Below are 19,266 nucleotides of genomic sequence, written 5' to 3'. Positions count from 1 at the left end.
TCAATCAGTTAGTCAGTGAGGTGTTTGGAGAAAACGCAGGGATGGAAGAGGAAGCAAAGATGAGTAGAAGAAAAGAATAAAATTAAGGGGGGATGGAATGACACAAATAAGGAAGAAAGAAAAGAAGCATGCAGGCAAAAAGAATGAAGACAGTTGGAGGAGTGAAAAGAGGAATGGAAGAAAGATGTCTGTAATGCTAATACTAGCAGTTCTTGAAAAAAGAAAAGAGAGAGAAGACATTGACACAGCTACACAACAAAGTGCAAAAACACTTCGCAACATCTCTGGAGAAGAAATTTGTTTTAGCAAAGCAGCCTCGGACCAACAGTAGAAACCCAACAATGCACCTCCAGTCATGACCGACCTCTCCAGGCACAGAGAAGGTCACCGTGACACATTTCACATTTCCAACACTCAAACTTTTTCTCAAACTGAGACTTTGTAGTGGAAAGAAGTGTCACTCAGGAAATATCAGCTGCAGCTTTCCCCGGAGAGGCCTTATATATACTAGCCCAGGGCAATATATGGCCAGGGCTATGGCTCAGGGCAACGTTTGGAGGGAAAATCTGCGGCTGTGTGTCCACCTGTCTTTATACTCCTGCCTCCTTTGTCCCAGTTTTAAAAGGAAAAGGTGAGCTATTGGCTGCTCCCTACAGCGCTAAAAGCTGAGCCAGTTTTAAAAAACATGTTAAGCTTCCACACAAAAGAATTGCACGTCAAATGGCTTTTCACAACAGCTGTAGCCATGACAGACAGTGCCCCGGAGCGCCTGATGAGCGATGCATGCAGAAAGAAGAGTAACCCAATTGGCCAATCCTTTTAGAGGTGAGCAAGGGTACATCAGGGAGTGAGCCAGCTCCGGCAGACCATGAGATTTTGGATGAGGAAATCACTATGGAGGCATAGAATTGCATTTACTTCATTAAAATCGAATTGACTGGGCCTGTGATCACACTCGTCCCATTTAAAGTTGATACAGATGGCTCGTTGGCCAGCAGCACTTGACATTTTGCTTTCTGATTGTGGTGTGATCACACCTGGCTGAGAGCATGTGGCATTTAACAGGGAGTAATAATTAGGTAGCTACAGATTTTTTTTTGTCCGTGTCAGTGGGCTGTGGCATTAAAGGGCTTAAGGATTTACTTCTTGTCCAGCAGCTCTTCAGATTTTACAACCTCCACTTGTGTGATCGTTTTACGCTCTTGGCTGCATGTGACATTTCCAAGCAATCGATAATTAGATGCGCCGTGTAATTTTGTTTCTTGAGTAAGAGAGTGGTGACATTAAAAAGATACTTTTAGTTCCTCTGGACAAAAGGACACAAATCTGTCTGTTCTTAACCTACTGACACTAGTAGCTTCATTCAAAATGAGCTCAGGCAACTTTCCCTGTCTTGATAAACACTAGTTGTAAGTCTGTGCGCTGTATACCAAAATGACAAATCACACAAGTTGGTACGTGCTGTATAAAAACAATACATCATGAGATTTCCTACACACAGATCAGTTAAGAGAGACAGATTTGTTCTTAAATGCATGTACAAGTGATTTAAGAGAAGTTGTTTCATTCATCCATCAATTTTCTCACAGATGGTCTGCCTTTCTCCACAAGGAAAAAAACCCTTCAACTACTAAGAGAACTTCATTTTAGACATCAAAGCCTGTTTACAAGTCTTGGGGAGTGCTAGTGCATATTTAAAAATATAAATATATGTAGATTAAGCCTTTTGTAGCTATAGATGGAGCTGAGAAAAATCTGATTAATTTGCCTCAAGTGATGTCATTTGAGTCAGCATCGGCTAGGACTGAAGACTACAAGTTTGAAAATGAAAGAAATCTAGGGATGTGTCTCTCCAAACAGTGTGCCAGCACCTGTAAAGCTCGATATATTTGTGTAATTTGTAGATCAATAAAAAATGTAAAAGTAACAATTGCGTACTTACTGTGGTAACTATTTCTTAACTCTCTTTTAGGGGGTCGTTCAAAAATCTTCAATACTGGTGCCAGTACCAGTACCGAAACCTTGATTTTGTTACCGGTTCCTGGACAACACCAATTTTTTCAACAAAAGAAAATGACATTACACATTACGGTACAATTACTCACTTCAAAAGGAGGAAACTATTGCAGCTGGAGAAACAACATCAGTATCTGACGCGTGCTTACTGACACACTGATTGCTAAGGAGATTTACTCCTTAGGTTCCATAAATCTGGTAGGGAATGACCAGGCATTTTTCAATACTCCGTTGTATTGGAGCAAATTGGCCGGTGCCATAAAAATATTAAAGTTGTATATCTTGTACTATATTTCTTAGTGTTAAGTTCCTCTTACTCGCAATTTTGGGCCATCAATCAAAGCTAATGATAAAATATTACCGACATCCACCTTGTGTGCAGGTAAGCTGAAACCAAGTTGAAACAAACAATTTTAGACTAGTTTATATGACGAGTGTAGTGTTTATCATGCGGCTCTGTGTTTAAAGGATGTGTTCTGACAGCTCCAGTGAACTGACAAAAGCACTTTAATATCATGGCACGTTTAAACCTGTTGCTGAATGCTGTTAAGTCAATGGTGCCAGTATTTAGAGAGATCCATTTTCAGAAAGTAGTCCGAGTTGTGACTCTCAGCTGGTGTGCAGCGATGTGCTGCTGTATGAACTGATATTTGCCTGAAGCCTTTCAAAATGAGCTTTACCACACATATTTTCCACAACCTCATGCATGTCGGGCCCTGTCCAGTGGATCTTTGCACTCACATGCTTACCAGGGAGAATTTGATGGACGGCATGATGGCCAAGTTCAACTTAAACAAACAAACTGGAGATAATAGACTTAGGTCATGATTTTGCAAAGCAATTCAACAAATACCTCAACTCTGACTGTGGTTTTCTGTAGGTTTAGACAAAGATGGAGCAGGCTATTGTGTCAACATCTGTTCAGCATCTAAATATTCGCTTACAGATAAAACCTGCATGTTATTCTCTGATTGGTTATTAAATGCTGCCTCATGACTTTCTGAACAATATCACGTCTTCCTGCAGTGTGCTGCAGCGCTGACAACTTTGAAGCAGCACCTCTCTGACAGAGATGTTCTGACTTGTACTCACATCATCACAGTGAGAGCTCTCAGGTCTCGGTCTTCGCTGCCTGTCTGTCTGCATCCCTGTCTGCCAGTCTGCCTGTTGTGCAGGGTTTTTGGCCTGTGTTAGTTAGGAAAGCGCAGGTTGGCGCTGGGCTGGAGAGGTTGGTCTTAAGGCTTTGTCCACACATCACCACAGCTGATTGCTCCTCTGGATGGTTGGGATTCTCAGCTAAGACAGGGATTACTGACCCATGTCGGCTTCCCACCTTTACAGCAGCCGCTTCGATGTTCTCCCAGCCTGAACTCAGACGCCCCAGAGAATTGAGAAAGATGTGTGTGTATGTGTGTGCTTTAGTTTGCTTGTGTCTAAAACCTTGAAAAGATAACTTCAATAATATCTTTCAACTAATAAAGAAAACTGTTTTATCTACGAGATAAAGTGTGCGCGTGACACACACAAACACTGGCATGAACTTGACCAAAAATAAAGTGTTATCAGTCGTTCAAGTATGCTGATGAATACACATCCGTAATTGTATTTATGTGACAAAAACCTCTGATTAATCCCCTTAGAGTCAGGCTGCTGATGATCTGAGGATGATTGGACTCTCACAGGCCATCTGGCACGGTGTCACCTCAGTCATGCACTGGCGATTTTTCACATAGTTTAATGTGATACGATGCAATCTGACACAGTTCTTATTTGTTTATAGTAGACTTTTATTTTCCATTCTTAATTGAAATAAGCCAGTTCTATAACAGTGACATTGCTTACCTTCAAATACTTGGATTTTATAAAACATCAGGGAATCCCAAGATTTTTTTGTCTTTATTACATGGGGTAAAAACGTGTCAAATGTCTCATTTCAGAATTGAAATTGTCATTGTTTATTGCTTTTCAAGTAGACAGTCAAAAAAAAGACAATGAAAGCCGTGATTACCTTAGACCTCGCTGAGTTGTAGCTAAGTTGCGGCTAGAAAGTGTTTAATATCCCTGTCTTGTGTGTTCTTGCTTGTACTAGCTGTATTAGCAAACTTTCCTTCCTCATAGAATCCAAATGTCTTCCAGACAGATGGTGTATGTAAATCATGTTGACGTTGGCGGACATGTTCGTTCATGAGCTGATCTTTGACGTTGGCGGACATGTTCGTTCATGAGCTGATCTTGCGAGCCACGCTGTTCTAACATTACTCTCGTAGTTTTTGTCGAGAGACCGTGGCGTTGACCGTTTACCTTTCATGAGTAAGGAGATACTGTTGGCAGCAAAGCTTCAGTCAACTGATTCATAACTTTAGAATCGAACCATCGACCAGTACATGGTACATTTTGATTGATCCAAGGTACAGATGTAGTCGCATGTAACGGTAAAACCGACTTGTACCAGTAAATCTTTACACCCCTACTGTGTTACTCACTGAGCTTTAGAGATGTTGGCAGATTTTGATTTGTTTTCTACCAGTTCAGTGACTACAGCATATAAGCACAAAAAATATAAGTAAATTAGTAATTTCAATTATTACCTTCTAGTGCAGAGGTTATTATATAAATGATTAACTGTGTATGTCAAATTTTAAAAAAGCTGTTATAATTCTATAATTTGTAATTGTAAAGCAATTCATAAATCAAACACATATTCAGTAATAGAAATAATGATTCGTTGCAGTCCATTAAGTGAAACAGAAGTGATTTTCACTTTGAAATGCTTTTCCCTCTTGACTATGTTTTTCACTTGTGCAACCTTAAGAAGCTGCAGCATTATTACTATGTCTTATAACCAAAATTCTTTTACATTTTTGTATGTATGACAATATTTTATTTTTTGTATTTTTGGACTTGTGCATTCACACTGCATTAATATGCCAGCCTAATATATTGCCAGCTACAGTTTTGCACAGAGTCCTCCTGTTGAAAGAAGAGACACTTAACACATTGTGAGATATATTTTGTCAAATGAATGGGATGTAGTGCAGGACACAAAACCTTTTTTAATCACAGATTTAAAAAAAAGATTTAAGATTCCCTGTTACAAAGTCCAACAACTCAATAGCTGACATTCCAGAGTACAGTGTACAATCGAGCTGTTTCTTTCTACAGCTCAACTGCTAACATTCCAGTCTACAGTACACAATCAAGCCATCTCATTCCGCTATGAAATAGGCTGAAGTTTCCATTGTGTCAGGGTAGTTATTAGCCCCAGAGACAGACAGAGCCAGCCAAGAGAGGAGTTAGGGCTGTCCGTCAGCCTCTAATGTCTCCACACAACAACCCAAACCTAAACTGACAGGCACACACCATACTGACAGCCCACTAACAACACACTATTGTTCCCTTCCAAATGGCCAGGACACACCTTTCAGTGCCCACAGAAAGAGAGAGAGTGGCAGAAAGAGGACGCACAGAGACAGCCATGTACTGTGGGCCCTCGGTCAGACCAGCACACGGGACACACATGTAGCCTTTATGTAGATTAGGGTTGGTCCATATGGATGAAATGTTCTTTCATGGTACTGTGATACTGACCTACTGTGTATCGTGATGAAGTACATTTTCTGGAAATTATTTGAGAAACTGACAAAATAACCAGATGATCTCTGCTTGGGCAATTTTAAATACCGGACAAATAAGCATTGATGTAAATATTTTACAGACCTTATGTTGCCATAATGCAGTCCTGCCCACTGTTGCAACATAATACAACCAAAGATGTTGAAGAGTAACTTAACACTTATTGTTAAGATGAGTTAGTAAATTATATGTACAGCTATAGTTAGGTCGGTAGAGCAGATCGTTCATTAATCACAGGGTTGGTGGCTCTATCCTCAGACCCTCCTGTCAACATATGGAAGCATCTGTGATCATTTGGACGTTAAGAATCAATGCAATCGACAGTAGCTGCGATACAGTTACATGTGGGTGAAATGAGCCGTTCTGCTGCTGTATCGACAAATGAAAAACATGGCTGGAATACATCTGGTGGAGGTTAATATGTAATATGTGGGAGCCTTTTGAATTCAAAAGCTTGGGGGAAAAAATCATGGACAAAGGTAAGGCTGTTTTTTTTTTTTTTTTTAAGTATTTTTTTAGGGGGGTTTTTTATTGCCTTTTATGATAGTGGCAGCTGAAGATAGAGAGAGGGGATGACACGCAGCAAAGGGCCGCATGTTGGATTCGAACCCTTGGCCGCTGCAGCAAGGACTCAGCCTCAGTACATGGGTCGCCAGCTCTACCCACTGAGCTAACCGGGCAGTTTTTGAATAATTGACAGAGGTGTGTTGAAGGTAAAACACAATGTTGAGTTTCTCTTTAAAGGGATAGCTATGTTCCATGCTATATGTTTTTATCGTCTCAGTATATGTTTTTCCATATTCAATAGTATCGAACCAAATTTAGTTGTTGCCACAAAAATATCGAAGCTCGGTAACCAGCCTTAAAAAGATTTGCAAGCATTTGAGTCACACATGCACACGCACACACACACACACACACACACACACACACACACACACACACAGTATGCTCAAGCACACTTCCTTGTCTGTGTTATGTTTCAATTTCACCACACACACACACGCACGCACGCACACACACACACGCACGCACACTTTTGAGGAGCTGAGGCAACAGCCTGTCCTCTCAGGGTGCTATCCAGTGGATGCCTTCCAAAAATATCTGATCCCCTAAAGGCATATTTCACTCAAAAGAAGTCTGCTGATGTTTTCCAAGGGAATCTGATTTCAAGCAGTGCAGCAGCACGCACTGTCAATATGCATCTGGTTTAATGAGAGGGTGAGAGTAAAGAGCCGCCCTGCGTCGCTATGTAAACGCTTTGCCCAACGTGGAAATGAGAATTTCACTGTATTGCACATTCATCAGCTGCCATTTTGACAGAGCAAAATTAGTGTGTGTGTGTGTGTGTGTGTGTGTGTGTGTGTGTGTGTGTGTGTTTGTGTGTGTGTCATTTAAGACTCTTATTGCCTCAGCCCGTCATTAACCTCTCAGTATGTTGTAACAGCCCCTGACAAATAGCAGGGGGGCATGAGTACATATAATGATGATACAGTATGTGCATTCTGTTATTGCACAGATGAAAGTTGTAGTATGAGTACGACTGGAGTTCTTGGATTTGACTGATTTACTTTCTTTTTCTTTTTATGCATCCCATTTTTTGCCACTGGCACTTGGTTTTAGTCCAAAATGAGGGTCAGAACACATGGAAAGATATGGAAATGGAGCTGTTACATCAAAAATGGAGTGACAGAGAACCCGCAGAGGCTCCGTCTGATGTCGACCCTACCTTCTGTCGAATCTCTTCTTCCATCTTGATGGGGGAGCCAAACTCAGCGACCTGACGGACGCCCTCGCTGGCGTAGCCTCCGTACTCCCACAGCACGTAGCCTCTGGAGTGAGACGCACCAATCAGAGCCGACCAGTGGTTTGCTCGCCCTGGAAGATGGGAGAAGGAGAGACAAGGAGATTTAGGTTTGAGCAGTTTGAATTCTGATAAGTGAGTCAAGAAGAGAGTGAAAAACTAGCTGCTACTAGATTATCAGTGCTTTCAGACAAGCATGATAACATTTATTTTACTGTTGGTCAGTCAGCTTTTTCTTCGGCTGTTATAGTTGTAATAGTTGTCCAGCTCTGTGACAGATTCAATACAGAATACTTTACGACCATTAGTTCATGTACAGAAGCCAATAAAAGTTATAACCATATCCTGTTAACCAGCCAGTGCCATTTTATTTCTCTTCATTCATTCAGCCATACATTTACTTCATGTTAGTCCATTTCGTGCTACTACCGATCAGTAGTGAGTGATTACTATTACTATTTCTTGGCTGGGTGCAGTAACTGGTGGAGACTAGAGGAGGGATATCAAACTACTAGCCCGGGGGCCTTATCTGATGTCAAAAATATAATAAAAATTTTTATTGTTGTATTATAGTTTTATAGTTGTTTCATATCAATTTAAACTACCTCTTTATATACAGTTATTATAAAAACACAGTTCTGTTTGAAAAAATGTACTTAACGTACTGCAAAATAATGGCAAAGGCCAAAAGGTGGCCGTAAAAGCTTGCAAACGGTCAGTAAGATGGGGCTTTGGGGCTTTAATGGTTGTTTGGCTGCAAACAACAAAGATGATACAAAATGATGATATAAAAATGTATGGAAACTCAATTTTATTCGCATTAATAATGGAAATACTTTATTTTTATTCAGAATACTGTGCTTTCTTGTAGCACTTGAATACTGAAGTGGCCCTCCTATGAGATGACAATACCAGCAGTGGCCCCAAGCCAATTTTAGACCACTGGACTAGAGGAAGTCACTTCATCTGGCCAAGAAATAGTCCGACCCATAACACCACTTTAAAAACAAAACATGTTGTTTTTGAACAGATCTGTGTTTGTTAGTTAGCTATACACACACATGCAGACATACAGTGCGTTCTCTACTCATACTGCGGATGTGTTCAGTGTACATGGATGCATTAGTGCATGCCCGCAGTCTGAACTCACTTGGGTAGTCTTTGGGATGTACTTTCTCTGACCAGTTGCCATAGAAGGTGAGTCTGTACTTGGCTGTTCCACAGGCGCAGCACTCCATGGCAGGAGTTTCTGTGGCTTCACCGAACACACGCTCTACAGGGAGGAGGAATACGAACACACACACCCATATGTAAAGATTTAAGTGTAGACAAGATGCACAAGCCCGATCATTTATAGAGAACACAGTTCAGGAGCAAACAGACAAACAGAGATTGGCCGGCGTGCAAGCTCTGACACATATGCACACCTGAATAAATTACCAGTTGAATGACTACAATTTGGAACCAGTGAGAATGTCACAAAATTACACTGTTGGAGTAAACTGGTATTTAAATGACACATTAGCCTTGACGCGGACTCATAAATATTCAAATATTGGCCTCAACCAATGTTTTGCAAAGATAGGTCAAGGGGAGTACTTGAATATTTATGAGTCACCAAATTATTCGGAAGAAATTCTCACTTGACATCTAAGTTATAGCAGGATGAGTAAGCAAACTGAAAACAGGGTGGCTTGATTGGCTTGCATAATAGCCTGGAAAATTAGATTTTGGTGTGGAGAGGAAGATTTTATGAAAGTAAAAATCCCCTGAGATTAAGTTTTAAAAACCACTTGTCCGGACTCTGGTTTTTATTGTACAATAAAGGTGTGCATCAGAGCTCAGAGAGTCCCTCACTGTCTCACAAGACTTTAGTGTTTATTTGGGGGGAGCGTGGCATTTTTCTCTGCGGTGAAATCACAGGTTACATAGAAGCTGTGGCGCTGCTCTGTGGCGAAATACAAAGGAATATTTAAATTCCACACAGACTCCCAGGAGATCTGTGATTCGCTGTCCTCACATATTTCCCCGCTGCCTCTGTTGGCTTCATATTTTTTTAACACGGTATAAAAGAGCTGTTCTGCTTCGAAACGGTGGGGGGAAAAAATGACAGATAGAACAAGGGATAATGGCACCATGATGAGCGGTCAAGGATGAAAAGATGAGCAGCCAACGAGGGAGAGGAGGAGATGATGGGCAGCTGTCATTACCTTTCTCACACAGCCGAATGGTGAGAGAGCCTTCATCCTGGAAATAAATGACTTTCTTCTGGACAATGCTGGCCCTGGAGAGACAGAGAGAAAGAGGCAGTGAGAAAGCAAACAGAAGCGAAAAATTGTGAAATTATGACAGAAAAGAAAAGGGAGAGGAAGTTGGATTGTAAGAGGGGTGCAGAAAGGGTATTAGATGGATAATACTGTGGTGGGTTTTTTTCAATATCTGATCCATGTAATCCTCGGCGAGGGGGGGAAGGTAATGGGCTCCCCGAGGTTTCATACTGGACACAGAGTACACATCTTTTCACAGAAACAGCTCTGTATTTTCCAGACCTCATGATACAATCACACTGCTGCAATATGAAATGTATCAGAGCAATATGCCCACGGACATGAAGAAGAGAGAGCTGGAATTACAGTCGGCAGCAGGAATATAGATCTTTACACAGGCTTCACACAGAGCCAAACTCTAACGTATGAGCTAATACAGGAGAATGAAAGTGTCCCAATGAAAATAGGTTGTTTTACCAATACCCTTACATTCCTCTTCAGTGAAAACGAAATGCATTTCTCACATTGCGCAGATAGAGGCTTAAAACTTAGTGTGATGACACTTCTATGGAAAGACTGAGGTGACAAAGAAGGTAAAAAAAAAAAATTGTCAAGAGAAAAAATAAGATCGGGTGGCCTTGCAATACTTTTACAATATGTTTGAAATAGTTTTATATTCCATCGCAATTGAGTTGCAAGTTCTTTACATTCTGTCTGAATAGTTCAGCATGCTTGCGCCCACACTTCTCAGACAAAATCTTAAAATCCTTTCACTGCTCTGCTGTCATAAACTGTTGGATGAACTAGAAAAAGATGTGATTGTTAGCACTTTACACGAATTGTCAACAATCCAAACATAGAAATGACAGAAATCTGGGTGTTGTTTCATTTCTGCAGCAGGTTGTTAAACTTTTTTTTATCTTGGGAGCCAAAATTGAAAATGAGTGCGCCCCGGGGACCAAAGCTCATGAATGCATAATTTCTACATCAGCTTGGAAATATTCATTAAAATACTCAAATTTATATCTACAGTAAATCATATCACAAACCTTGTTTTACATTTCTGTAAATAACAAACCAACTACATGAGGAAAGAAACTCCAGAGGAAAACAGCACCTAACTTACTTTAAGTTTTCTCCTTTGTTCTGGAAGAACACCATATGCTTCGTAAGCAGGTGTCTTATCAATTTATTGCTTTTAAAGCTCTGCATTGTTCCTAATTACTCTGACTTACCATACTCAAGATATTCTTCGTCATATTTATGTTCTGACTAAACTTCATGACAATAAAGCTGTTTGCAATTCTAGGTATTGACACGTGAACTATTGCCCTGCGATATGGTCCAGTGTGGCAAAAAAAAACGTGCAGAAGCTTGAGATAGTTCAGAATCAAGCAGCATTGGTCCTGAACTGTTTCAGATGGAAGGCTGAGGGGATGCTTGCTGGTCTGTCCTGGCTGAGGGTGGAGGAGTTCAGTTTCTTATCCTTCTTCTAGGAAATATGTGCAAGACAGTGACAACTGATAAGCAGAGCCAGACATTGTAAACATTGGGGGTCTAGCCCAAACTTAGAGGGGTCATTTTTCCCCATTCATGGCAGCTAAACGCACTGTTTCAAGCCATTTGAAATAATCAAATCTGTACATTATTTGGGAAAAACATGATAGTTGCCCAGGGGAAAAAAAATCACCCTGTAGAGCCTACATCCTCCAGGGTTCTGAAAACGCTCTGAGTAGGATTTGAAAAAAGGAGGATCAAAGAGCTGCGTCCCAGACGCGATGTCATAAAGCCACAGTGGAATTTCAGGGTAATGGTTGTGCTCTGATATGAATATGTATGTATATAATGAATGTATTTAATTTTATATTCAGTTATGTGTGATTAATCACGTAAAACTTTGGACAGGAAAAATAGCTGTTGCACTGATTACAGAAGATTCATAAATAAAGATAAACTTCCGTTTGGGCTTTAAGGTAAGACGTGGTTGTGGAGAGCCTGAATCTGACAGCACACCAACAAATGGGGATGGAGCAGCTGACTGACATGAGAAAACATGCATACAAATGTCCTGCTAACAAAGAGTTGTCAATATAAGCAGATGCAGGTGTGAGGGAGAGCAGCTATAAGATTTATAAAAGCTCTGTGACTTGCCTCTAGTCATATAAATGAAAACATATCACTAAAGGTAGATCATGTATTTCCACTGCTGACCAGTCTGACTGAAGACAGACTTAGAACTAAAAGATGAAACTGTACTTCATCTTGCAGTGGCTTCAGGTACTCTTAATTTTGATTTGATACTCCCACGTATAATTTTCAAAGCAATAAATGGCCCGTCCCCAAATTGCATTTCAGAACTGTTTTCAGAACACAGCAGACAACCCAAATGTGACTGTGGCAAAGCCTAGATTAATGACTAATGATAATCAAGCCTCACAGTCAGAATGCCTAAAATGTAGCTGAGTTTTGCTTTGTAAATGCCATAAGAAATTGCACTATATGTATCATATAAATTTAAATTCACAACGATTATATAACTGCAGTTTTTCTAAAAGCAGTCTGTGTGTCACAGCAGCAAAGTCTTCCGAGCATCTCCACCTCATACGGCAGAGACATAAAAGCGGGATATGAAAGTGAGCTGAACAACACTGACTGTGGAGACAGAGGAGGGACTGGCGACATTAAGTAGGAGTTATCGGTTATATTGCTCCTATAAATCTTACACAGACTGAATGGTGCAATATACCCTGCAACATGGGTTGACTGCTTGGGCATGAAATTGAAAAACAAAAGTGAAATATATAGACTATTATTGAGCTGCCCTTGATAGTTTTTAAGTAAATTCTGTAATGGTTTCAATAAGGCTAATAGTCATTTGTCAAAAGAATTCATCAATAAATCCCACAATAAATCTGGTCATTTGAAAAAAATGTATATCTGTTCACTGTGAGCGTTCTATTCATACCTACAGTCACACCTGCCTGTCTTTCTTTAAGATATCTCCTCTTCACCATCAGTTTAATCTGTGCCGCAGTTTTCTCATCTCTAGTTGGAGAATTCGTCAATTACAGGCCACTTCACCTCAGAGAATACATGTGAAGGAGAAAACAAGTTCTTACAATGTTTCTACATTTCTCTCTGGTCCTAAAGAGGTCGTATAGGTGACTTAATATATCTGTTTCAGTAGTGTCCAAGTAGTAAGTAAGGCCATGCAGCTAGAACCGTGAAAAGGTGTCTACTTTACATTTACCTTGAAATTCTGCAACTAGTGTTAAGTTGCTAACTCACATCATGGCATTTCCACTTTATCACTTTTTGTTATCAAGCTGTCAGTAACCACTTTCTTTTTATTATCCCAGATGGTAAACTTGACTTGCAGTCAGGGATACGTGATAAAAACACAAGTACAGACAAAAATATAAAAAATGATTCCTGTACATACAATATACAGAACACAGTAATACAACAACAACAACAATTTCCTCAAAAACACTATTGATTTTTCTCTTTAAATCCCCAACCGCTAGATATCAGTGCTGTAAACGTAAACTGAGGGCTATATGATGCTGGATGTCACAGGGATAAAGACAAATACAGATCCCACTGTTCTGGTTGGTAACTTTTTTTACTTAGATGTATGCATATAGTGGTGTGCAGTGTTGGGCAAGTTACTTCTAAAAAGTAATTAGTTACAGTACAACCTCAGCCAATCGTCAGCATTTATGCGCTTGTCTCGTGCACTGCCCACTAACCAAGGAAGAACAGTGAAAAAAAGTCTTTGCCTCTCGGCTCAGAGATCTAGTTGGTCTGATGAAAAAAACAGCTTCAATTTTAGTAACGTGCTGCATTTTTTGGCAGTAACGGTAGTTTTTTCCCATCACTAGTGGTGTGTTCTTTAGACTACTACTACTACTACATTACTTTCCTATATAGTTTTTTTTTTTTTTGTGAAAATCGTTATATATCGCCTTGCTCACAGTAATGCGATACATCTGGAATTGGTTGAATTAGCGTTAAGTTGCAATCAAAACTTCCTGAAGGGACTGCCTTTCAAATTACATTTAGTCATTTTAATCTATTGTTTATAAAAAAAGATTATTGCAGGTTTAAAGTAAATGAGATATGTACTGTGTTTATATGGTTCCTGTATCCAGCCTGACATTTACCCACACATACACACATGTCCTACTCAAGGACACACACGCAGTTACTAGGAGCCACGTTGAATCACCAACCCTTACTTTCTTGTGCCTCTGTAAATAACTTATTTTATGTCCCTTATCCCATCCTGAATTTGTCAATATGATACTGCTGATGACTCCACCTCAAACTGTGCTAGTTGAAGAGTGCATTTCAACAAAATTGTCAGTTTAACCAAATTCTCAATCACAGAGAGAAGCATCTAGTCTGCAGCTCTTCACGCTGACATCCTCTCAAACAGCGAAATTTGATCACCGCTCTTCCCTTTCCCATTTCCCCTCTGACTGTGAGAGTCTGCACCAGGCTTCTCCCTTAAGATCTGGACTCTAACAGTGGGTAAACACATCCAGCGTAACTTCTCTCTGGAGACGTCCTCTCTCTCTGGCTGTTCTGTCAAATAGCACAGCCGTGGAGCTGCTGTGGCTACATGCCTCTGACACTTCCTGTTGTACTGTAAATTCCTGGCAGCAAAATGTAAAGCAGATGCCTAAAACATGGAAAAAACACAAACACACTTGCTATTGTAGAAGACAGAAGTTGTCTTAGTGACATACACCAATCTTGCACTTTAAAGACAAGTATTAATGTTTCCAAATGTAAATTTTCCGTCTGTTTCCGACCTGCCATACAGCTGTTATTGGATTTTTCTTATCCCCTGTACTTCCCTGGCTCCCTCTATTCAGGTTTCTTATTAACAGTACTTCCATTGGCATCTCATGCATTATATATATATTCCACATCTCAGCGACATGTCTGCTGACTTCTCTTCTGTGCACCCTGGAGGCTTGGACGGCACTCCCCGCTGAATCTTCAGCATGCTGTTTGGATTCATGTGGGGAGCTCTCCAGAGAGCAGCTCTAACACATACAACTTCATACAATAATGTTTTTGCTCCATGACAAGTGCCCCTGACTGCAATAATAAACATCACATTTTGCACAAAGAAAAAATTAGCCTTTGGAGATCATACAACAAAACAGAGTCCAGCACATTGAACCACCATGTTTCTACAGTAGCCCAGAATGGACAAACCAAACACTGGCTGTAAATAGGGCCTTTTGCGTTTTTCGCGAGTTTCGTGGCCAACATAGTTTCTCCTACACACTTCACAGCCTGTTCCCAGGTTGTCAAATACAGACATGAGGTGTTCAGTTAGTTGTAATCTGCACCTTAGCCACTAGATGCCACAACATCCTACAAACTGGTCCTTGTTGTGTTAGCTTGGGGATTTGATGCATACAATTTATTTGTTTAAACACCAAATCATAAAGGAATTTATATCAGAACACTCTTTATATAGAGCAAGTCTAGACGGTTCTCCTTATAAATAAGGATATATTCACCTATAATAATATTAGATATATGTCATTATGCACAATATGTTTTATTGAGTAAGGTCAACATTTTATACATACAGCCAAAGTCCTTGCATTCTTGGTGATTATTTTAATTACACTCTACACTTAGACTTGATTCTCAGTACAAGCTATTGAAATTCTGCTTTCAATAAACACACAGTGCCATCTTCAAAAAGCAACTAAAACATGCCCTTTTAACACTCAGCTGCTGCTGCAGGACCTGCCAACATCCACTGTTAGCTGCCTTAAAATTGGTGAGTATTAGTCAGTTCAATGTGGAAATTAGGACTTGAGTCCTCAGAGAGGGACTGCAATAAATCAAAATCACATTTTTTGATTAAGTAGTACGTCTCATTTTATATTCTGAAAATCCTTTATCAAAAAAGTCCTGTTTTACCATCCTATTACCATTACTTCAAACTGGACAGAATTGGACAAATCTAGAACATACAAGAAATAAAAATTACCCCATTTTCCATCCTATTAGGATGGTGAAATACTGGATAAAAATATGTCAAGAGAGTTCTATGATTGGTGGTCCCATCATAATTTTGACAGCTGTGCAATTTGTGTAATCCAAATCAAAGACAAGAGTGGATGTGGACCACAAATTCCTCCCAATGCTGTGCCATTGGTGTGTGAATGTGTGTGAATGGAATTAGTTGGTTTCTGATGAGAAGTTGGGCCCTTGCATGGCAGCCTCTGCCATCAGTGTGTGAATGTGACATGCGAGTGCGCTTTGAGTGACTTGGAAGACTAGAAAGGCGCTATATAAATGCAGTCCATTTACCATTGTTGGTAACACAACTTTCATGACTGAAATGTAAATTGGTTGTAAAAATGGTTGTGGTTTTTACTGGTTGTAAAAATTGGAGGCAAACACAGCCTGAATGGTGAGTGAAAGACATTTTCATCAAAATTATTATGAAATATACCAGTGGATGACCAGAAAAGCAGCAGCTCTATTGCTGTGAGTGGTTGCTATTTGGTGCGAAAAGAAGTGGGTTGTTGGTCCCAGATGGCCAGCAAAAACCATTCATTTCTGTATTTGTCATTTAAAGGACTTTAAAGGACCAGTGTGTAGGATTTGAAAGCAACTAGCAGTGCCCTCGCCTCACACTCCCCTTCCAAGCATGTAGGAGAAACTACAGTGGCCGTGAAACTCGCAAAAGTTCCTATCTAGAGCCAGTGTTTGGTTTGTCCGTTCTGGGCGACTGTGGAAAAATGGTTCACAATGGCGGCCTCCATAGAAGAGGACCCGCTCCCTCTGCAGATATAAACGTCTCATTCTAAGGTAACGGAAACATGTTTCTTATTTTCAGGTGATGAAAACATACCTATTAATATTATATTGCATTTCTGCCTATATAGCCTCCTAATAACCCTTTAAAGTTGACATTAAATAGCAGCAAATACCCAGGCAACAGTGGTTTCTGACAGCTAAGCATGCTTGAAACAATCTAGTCCTGTGATCAATACAAAAGGCTTGTCTGCGTCAAGACAGAAGAGTTTAGATCCTGCTGTCAAGAAGCTTCCCAGAGTCTCACAGTCAGACTTGTCACTAAGCGAGCAGACGACTGGTGGCCTCTCCCTCCCTCCTCCCAGTAACAGCAGCAGAATACTGATGCAGAAGAAGCAGAAGGTCGATGTGAGGTGAAAATGTGATGAACAGACGGCCGGAGGGCAGTGATGGAGCAAGAGGAGAAATGCAAGTATGAAACTTGATAAGGAGATGAGAAGTGATCAACAGGATAGCAAAACTTAAGATTGAAAAACAGGCTACCTCACCCTCTTTTCTACTCTACACTCACTTTTCTCTCATCTCTCTCTCTCTGTCTCTTTCAGCTCCGGGTGGAAGCATTTTCAGACGCTGAAAGACTTTTCAGGAGTTTTTAGAGATTAAAGAACAGATTTGGGCTGAGCTCATCAGAACTACCAGAAGGACCTTGGTGACCTGGGGTGGAAAACACAAACACTTAATCTCTCACACTCACACACACAGTCTCACATGTACACACTCTGTGGCTCCCCGAGGAGCTCCCGAATGCAGGCGTGTCGCGTTCGCAAAAGATAAAAAGTCCAAACAAGGCAGGAATATAAAAGGCTTTCTGCTGAAAATTCTCCTCATAACGGCAGCTGAAACTGGATGATGCTTTGAAGATGGAGGAAGGAAAAATTGTGTGGGTGTCTCACCATAATCTAAACAATCTGAGCAGATTTGACAGTTCCCCATGAACCAGAAATGTAATCAAGTTGTTTATACTATATAGTCTTGAGACATAAACAAAACTTTCTAGTGCCAACTGTTTTCATCTACAGAGGCTGGAAGATCATTTCAAAGATCTATGTGCGTGAGTGTTTGTGAGTTGTTTTCTTTTGAAACACTTCTGTGGCTAAAATCGAATATCACTGCATCTAAGCAACTCTTCTTTTTGCTTTAAAAAGATGGTCGATTATCAGGAAGAAGAAGTAATAATTCTTAAAGATGCAATAATCAGTTGTTAGACTAGCTGTAATGATTTACTGCTGTTATCAACTGTCACTCATCGACCTCATTTCCAGCCGTTTTCAACTAAAAAGATCTAATATGTTACACTGATTGAACATGAAACATGGCAGTTCAATATGGAGGCACAATCAGCTCATTCTAAGGCAACGAAAACGCAACCATTCTTACCGTCAGGTGATTATAAACTAATGAAAACATACCTATTAATATCATATTCCATTTCTGACTGTAGTTTCTCCTAAATGTTACACACTGGACCATTAATTGGAATCAATGAGGAATTTGAGTTGACAATCAGATTTGATTAGATAAAGCTATGAAAAACAAAACCCACTCACTAGTAAAATTGACCTCATCATAAGTTGAACGGACTACAAATACAAACCAAAAATGATTAAAGTTTGAACACAGCTTCTCTTTTTGCCTGGGGTAAGTGGCTATGGTAAAAGCTCAGTAAAACTCAGATAATGGACCTAGGGAAGAGTCTGCCTCCACTTTACCTATCAAGGCACACAATTGTGCGTTATCGCTTGTATAACAATAAGTAAACAGTCCACACAATTTGTGTTCATGCCAGAATTCCTGTTCGCCTGTTTACCTAAGCCAAAACTTAGATAAGTCACAAGAACAGAGAGGACGGAGGAAAGCAGCATCAAAAATAAATACAGCGAAGCTAAATATGTGGCAGAAAAGTTAAAAACATGGTCAACACAAGCGTGGACTCCTTCAGTGCCTGCGGAGGCTTTGCAGTTGCTGGTTCCCTCCCCCTCAGGCTACATGTTGTTTCAAGTCCAACAGCTCGGCAGGAAGAATGACAAGAGTTGGGGCGAAAGCTTGACCAACTGAGGAGGAGGAGGGCAGGCCTGACAGTACACTTCCTGCCTGGAGGAGAAAGAAAGTTGCACAATGTATCTGGAAGTTGTTGTTAGTTCCTGTGCCAGTAACGGCTGAGACGAGCAGATATAGCACATAGAGAGAGCTATTTGAAAACTGCTGACACGTTGTGCTTGCCAAGATACTGATGAGCGTGTTTTAACAGCTGACTTCTTTCAGGTGTCCAGCTCACACGTCACTTAACTGTGAACTGAAGAAGGAAGTGTAGTCTCACAGTATGAGATCGAGAAGGGCTACCATTGCCTTAAAAATGAATGTAACTGCCAGTTATTGTCACTATCTTTATTTTTTTATCGTTTGATCCATAAAATGTCTGAAAATAATGCCCAACAAAATTCTCTAAGCCCAAGCTCACACAGTCAAATTGCTTGTTTCCAAAATATAGTCCAAAACCAGCGGTCGACCGATATGGGTTTGATGGAACAAACATGAATATCTTAGTCAGTAACTAATGTTTTAGATGGAATTTTAATTATTTAATGAAACAACAAAAAACACATTGAGTTTCGCTTTAGATTTCAGATTGTGACGGGTATTTAAGGTAGGGCGTTAGAGCTATCTAGATGAAATTTTCTGCCATTTAGG

The 19,266-nt window shown here is 40.2% G+C and overlaps 1 protein-coding gene across 1 annotated transcript in view; it reads right to left on the bottom strand.

Moving 5' to 3' along the window:
• The window catches only part of spon1b (spondin 1b), a 93,486-nt gene that overhangs the window by 49,225 nt on the left and 24,995 nt on the right, over positions 1-19,266 (bottom strand). Inside the window, exons 4-6 of the mRNA XM_051382077.1 lie at positions 9,664-9,737; positions 8,604-8,726; positions 7,379-7,527 (exon numbers count right to left, since the gene is read on the bottom strand). Coding sequence (XP_051238037.1) covers positions 7,379-7,527; positions 8,604-8,726; positions 9,664-9,737 — 346 coding nt within the window. The remainder of the gene's footprint in view (positions 1-7,378; positions 7,528-8,603; positions 8,727-9,663; positions 9,738-19,266) is intronic.

Source organism: Dicentrarchus labrax, unplaced genomic scaffold (genome assembly GCF_905237075.1).
Source record: "Dicentrarchus labrax unplaced genomic scaffold, dlabrax2021, whole genome shotgun sequence".
NCBI lineage: Eukaryota > Metazoa > Chordata > Actinopteri > Moronidae > Dicentrarchus > Dicentrarchus labrax.
This window is presented reverse-complemented; position numbering and strand designations above follow the sequence as displayed.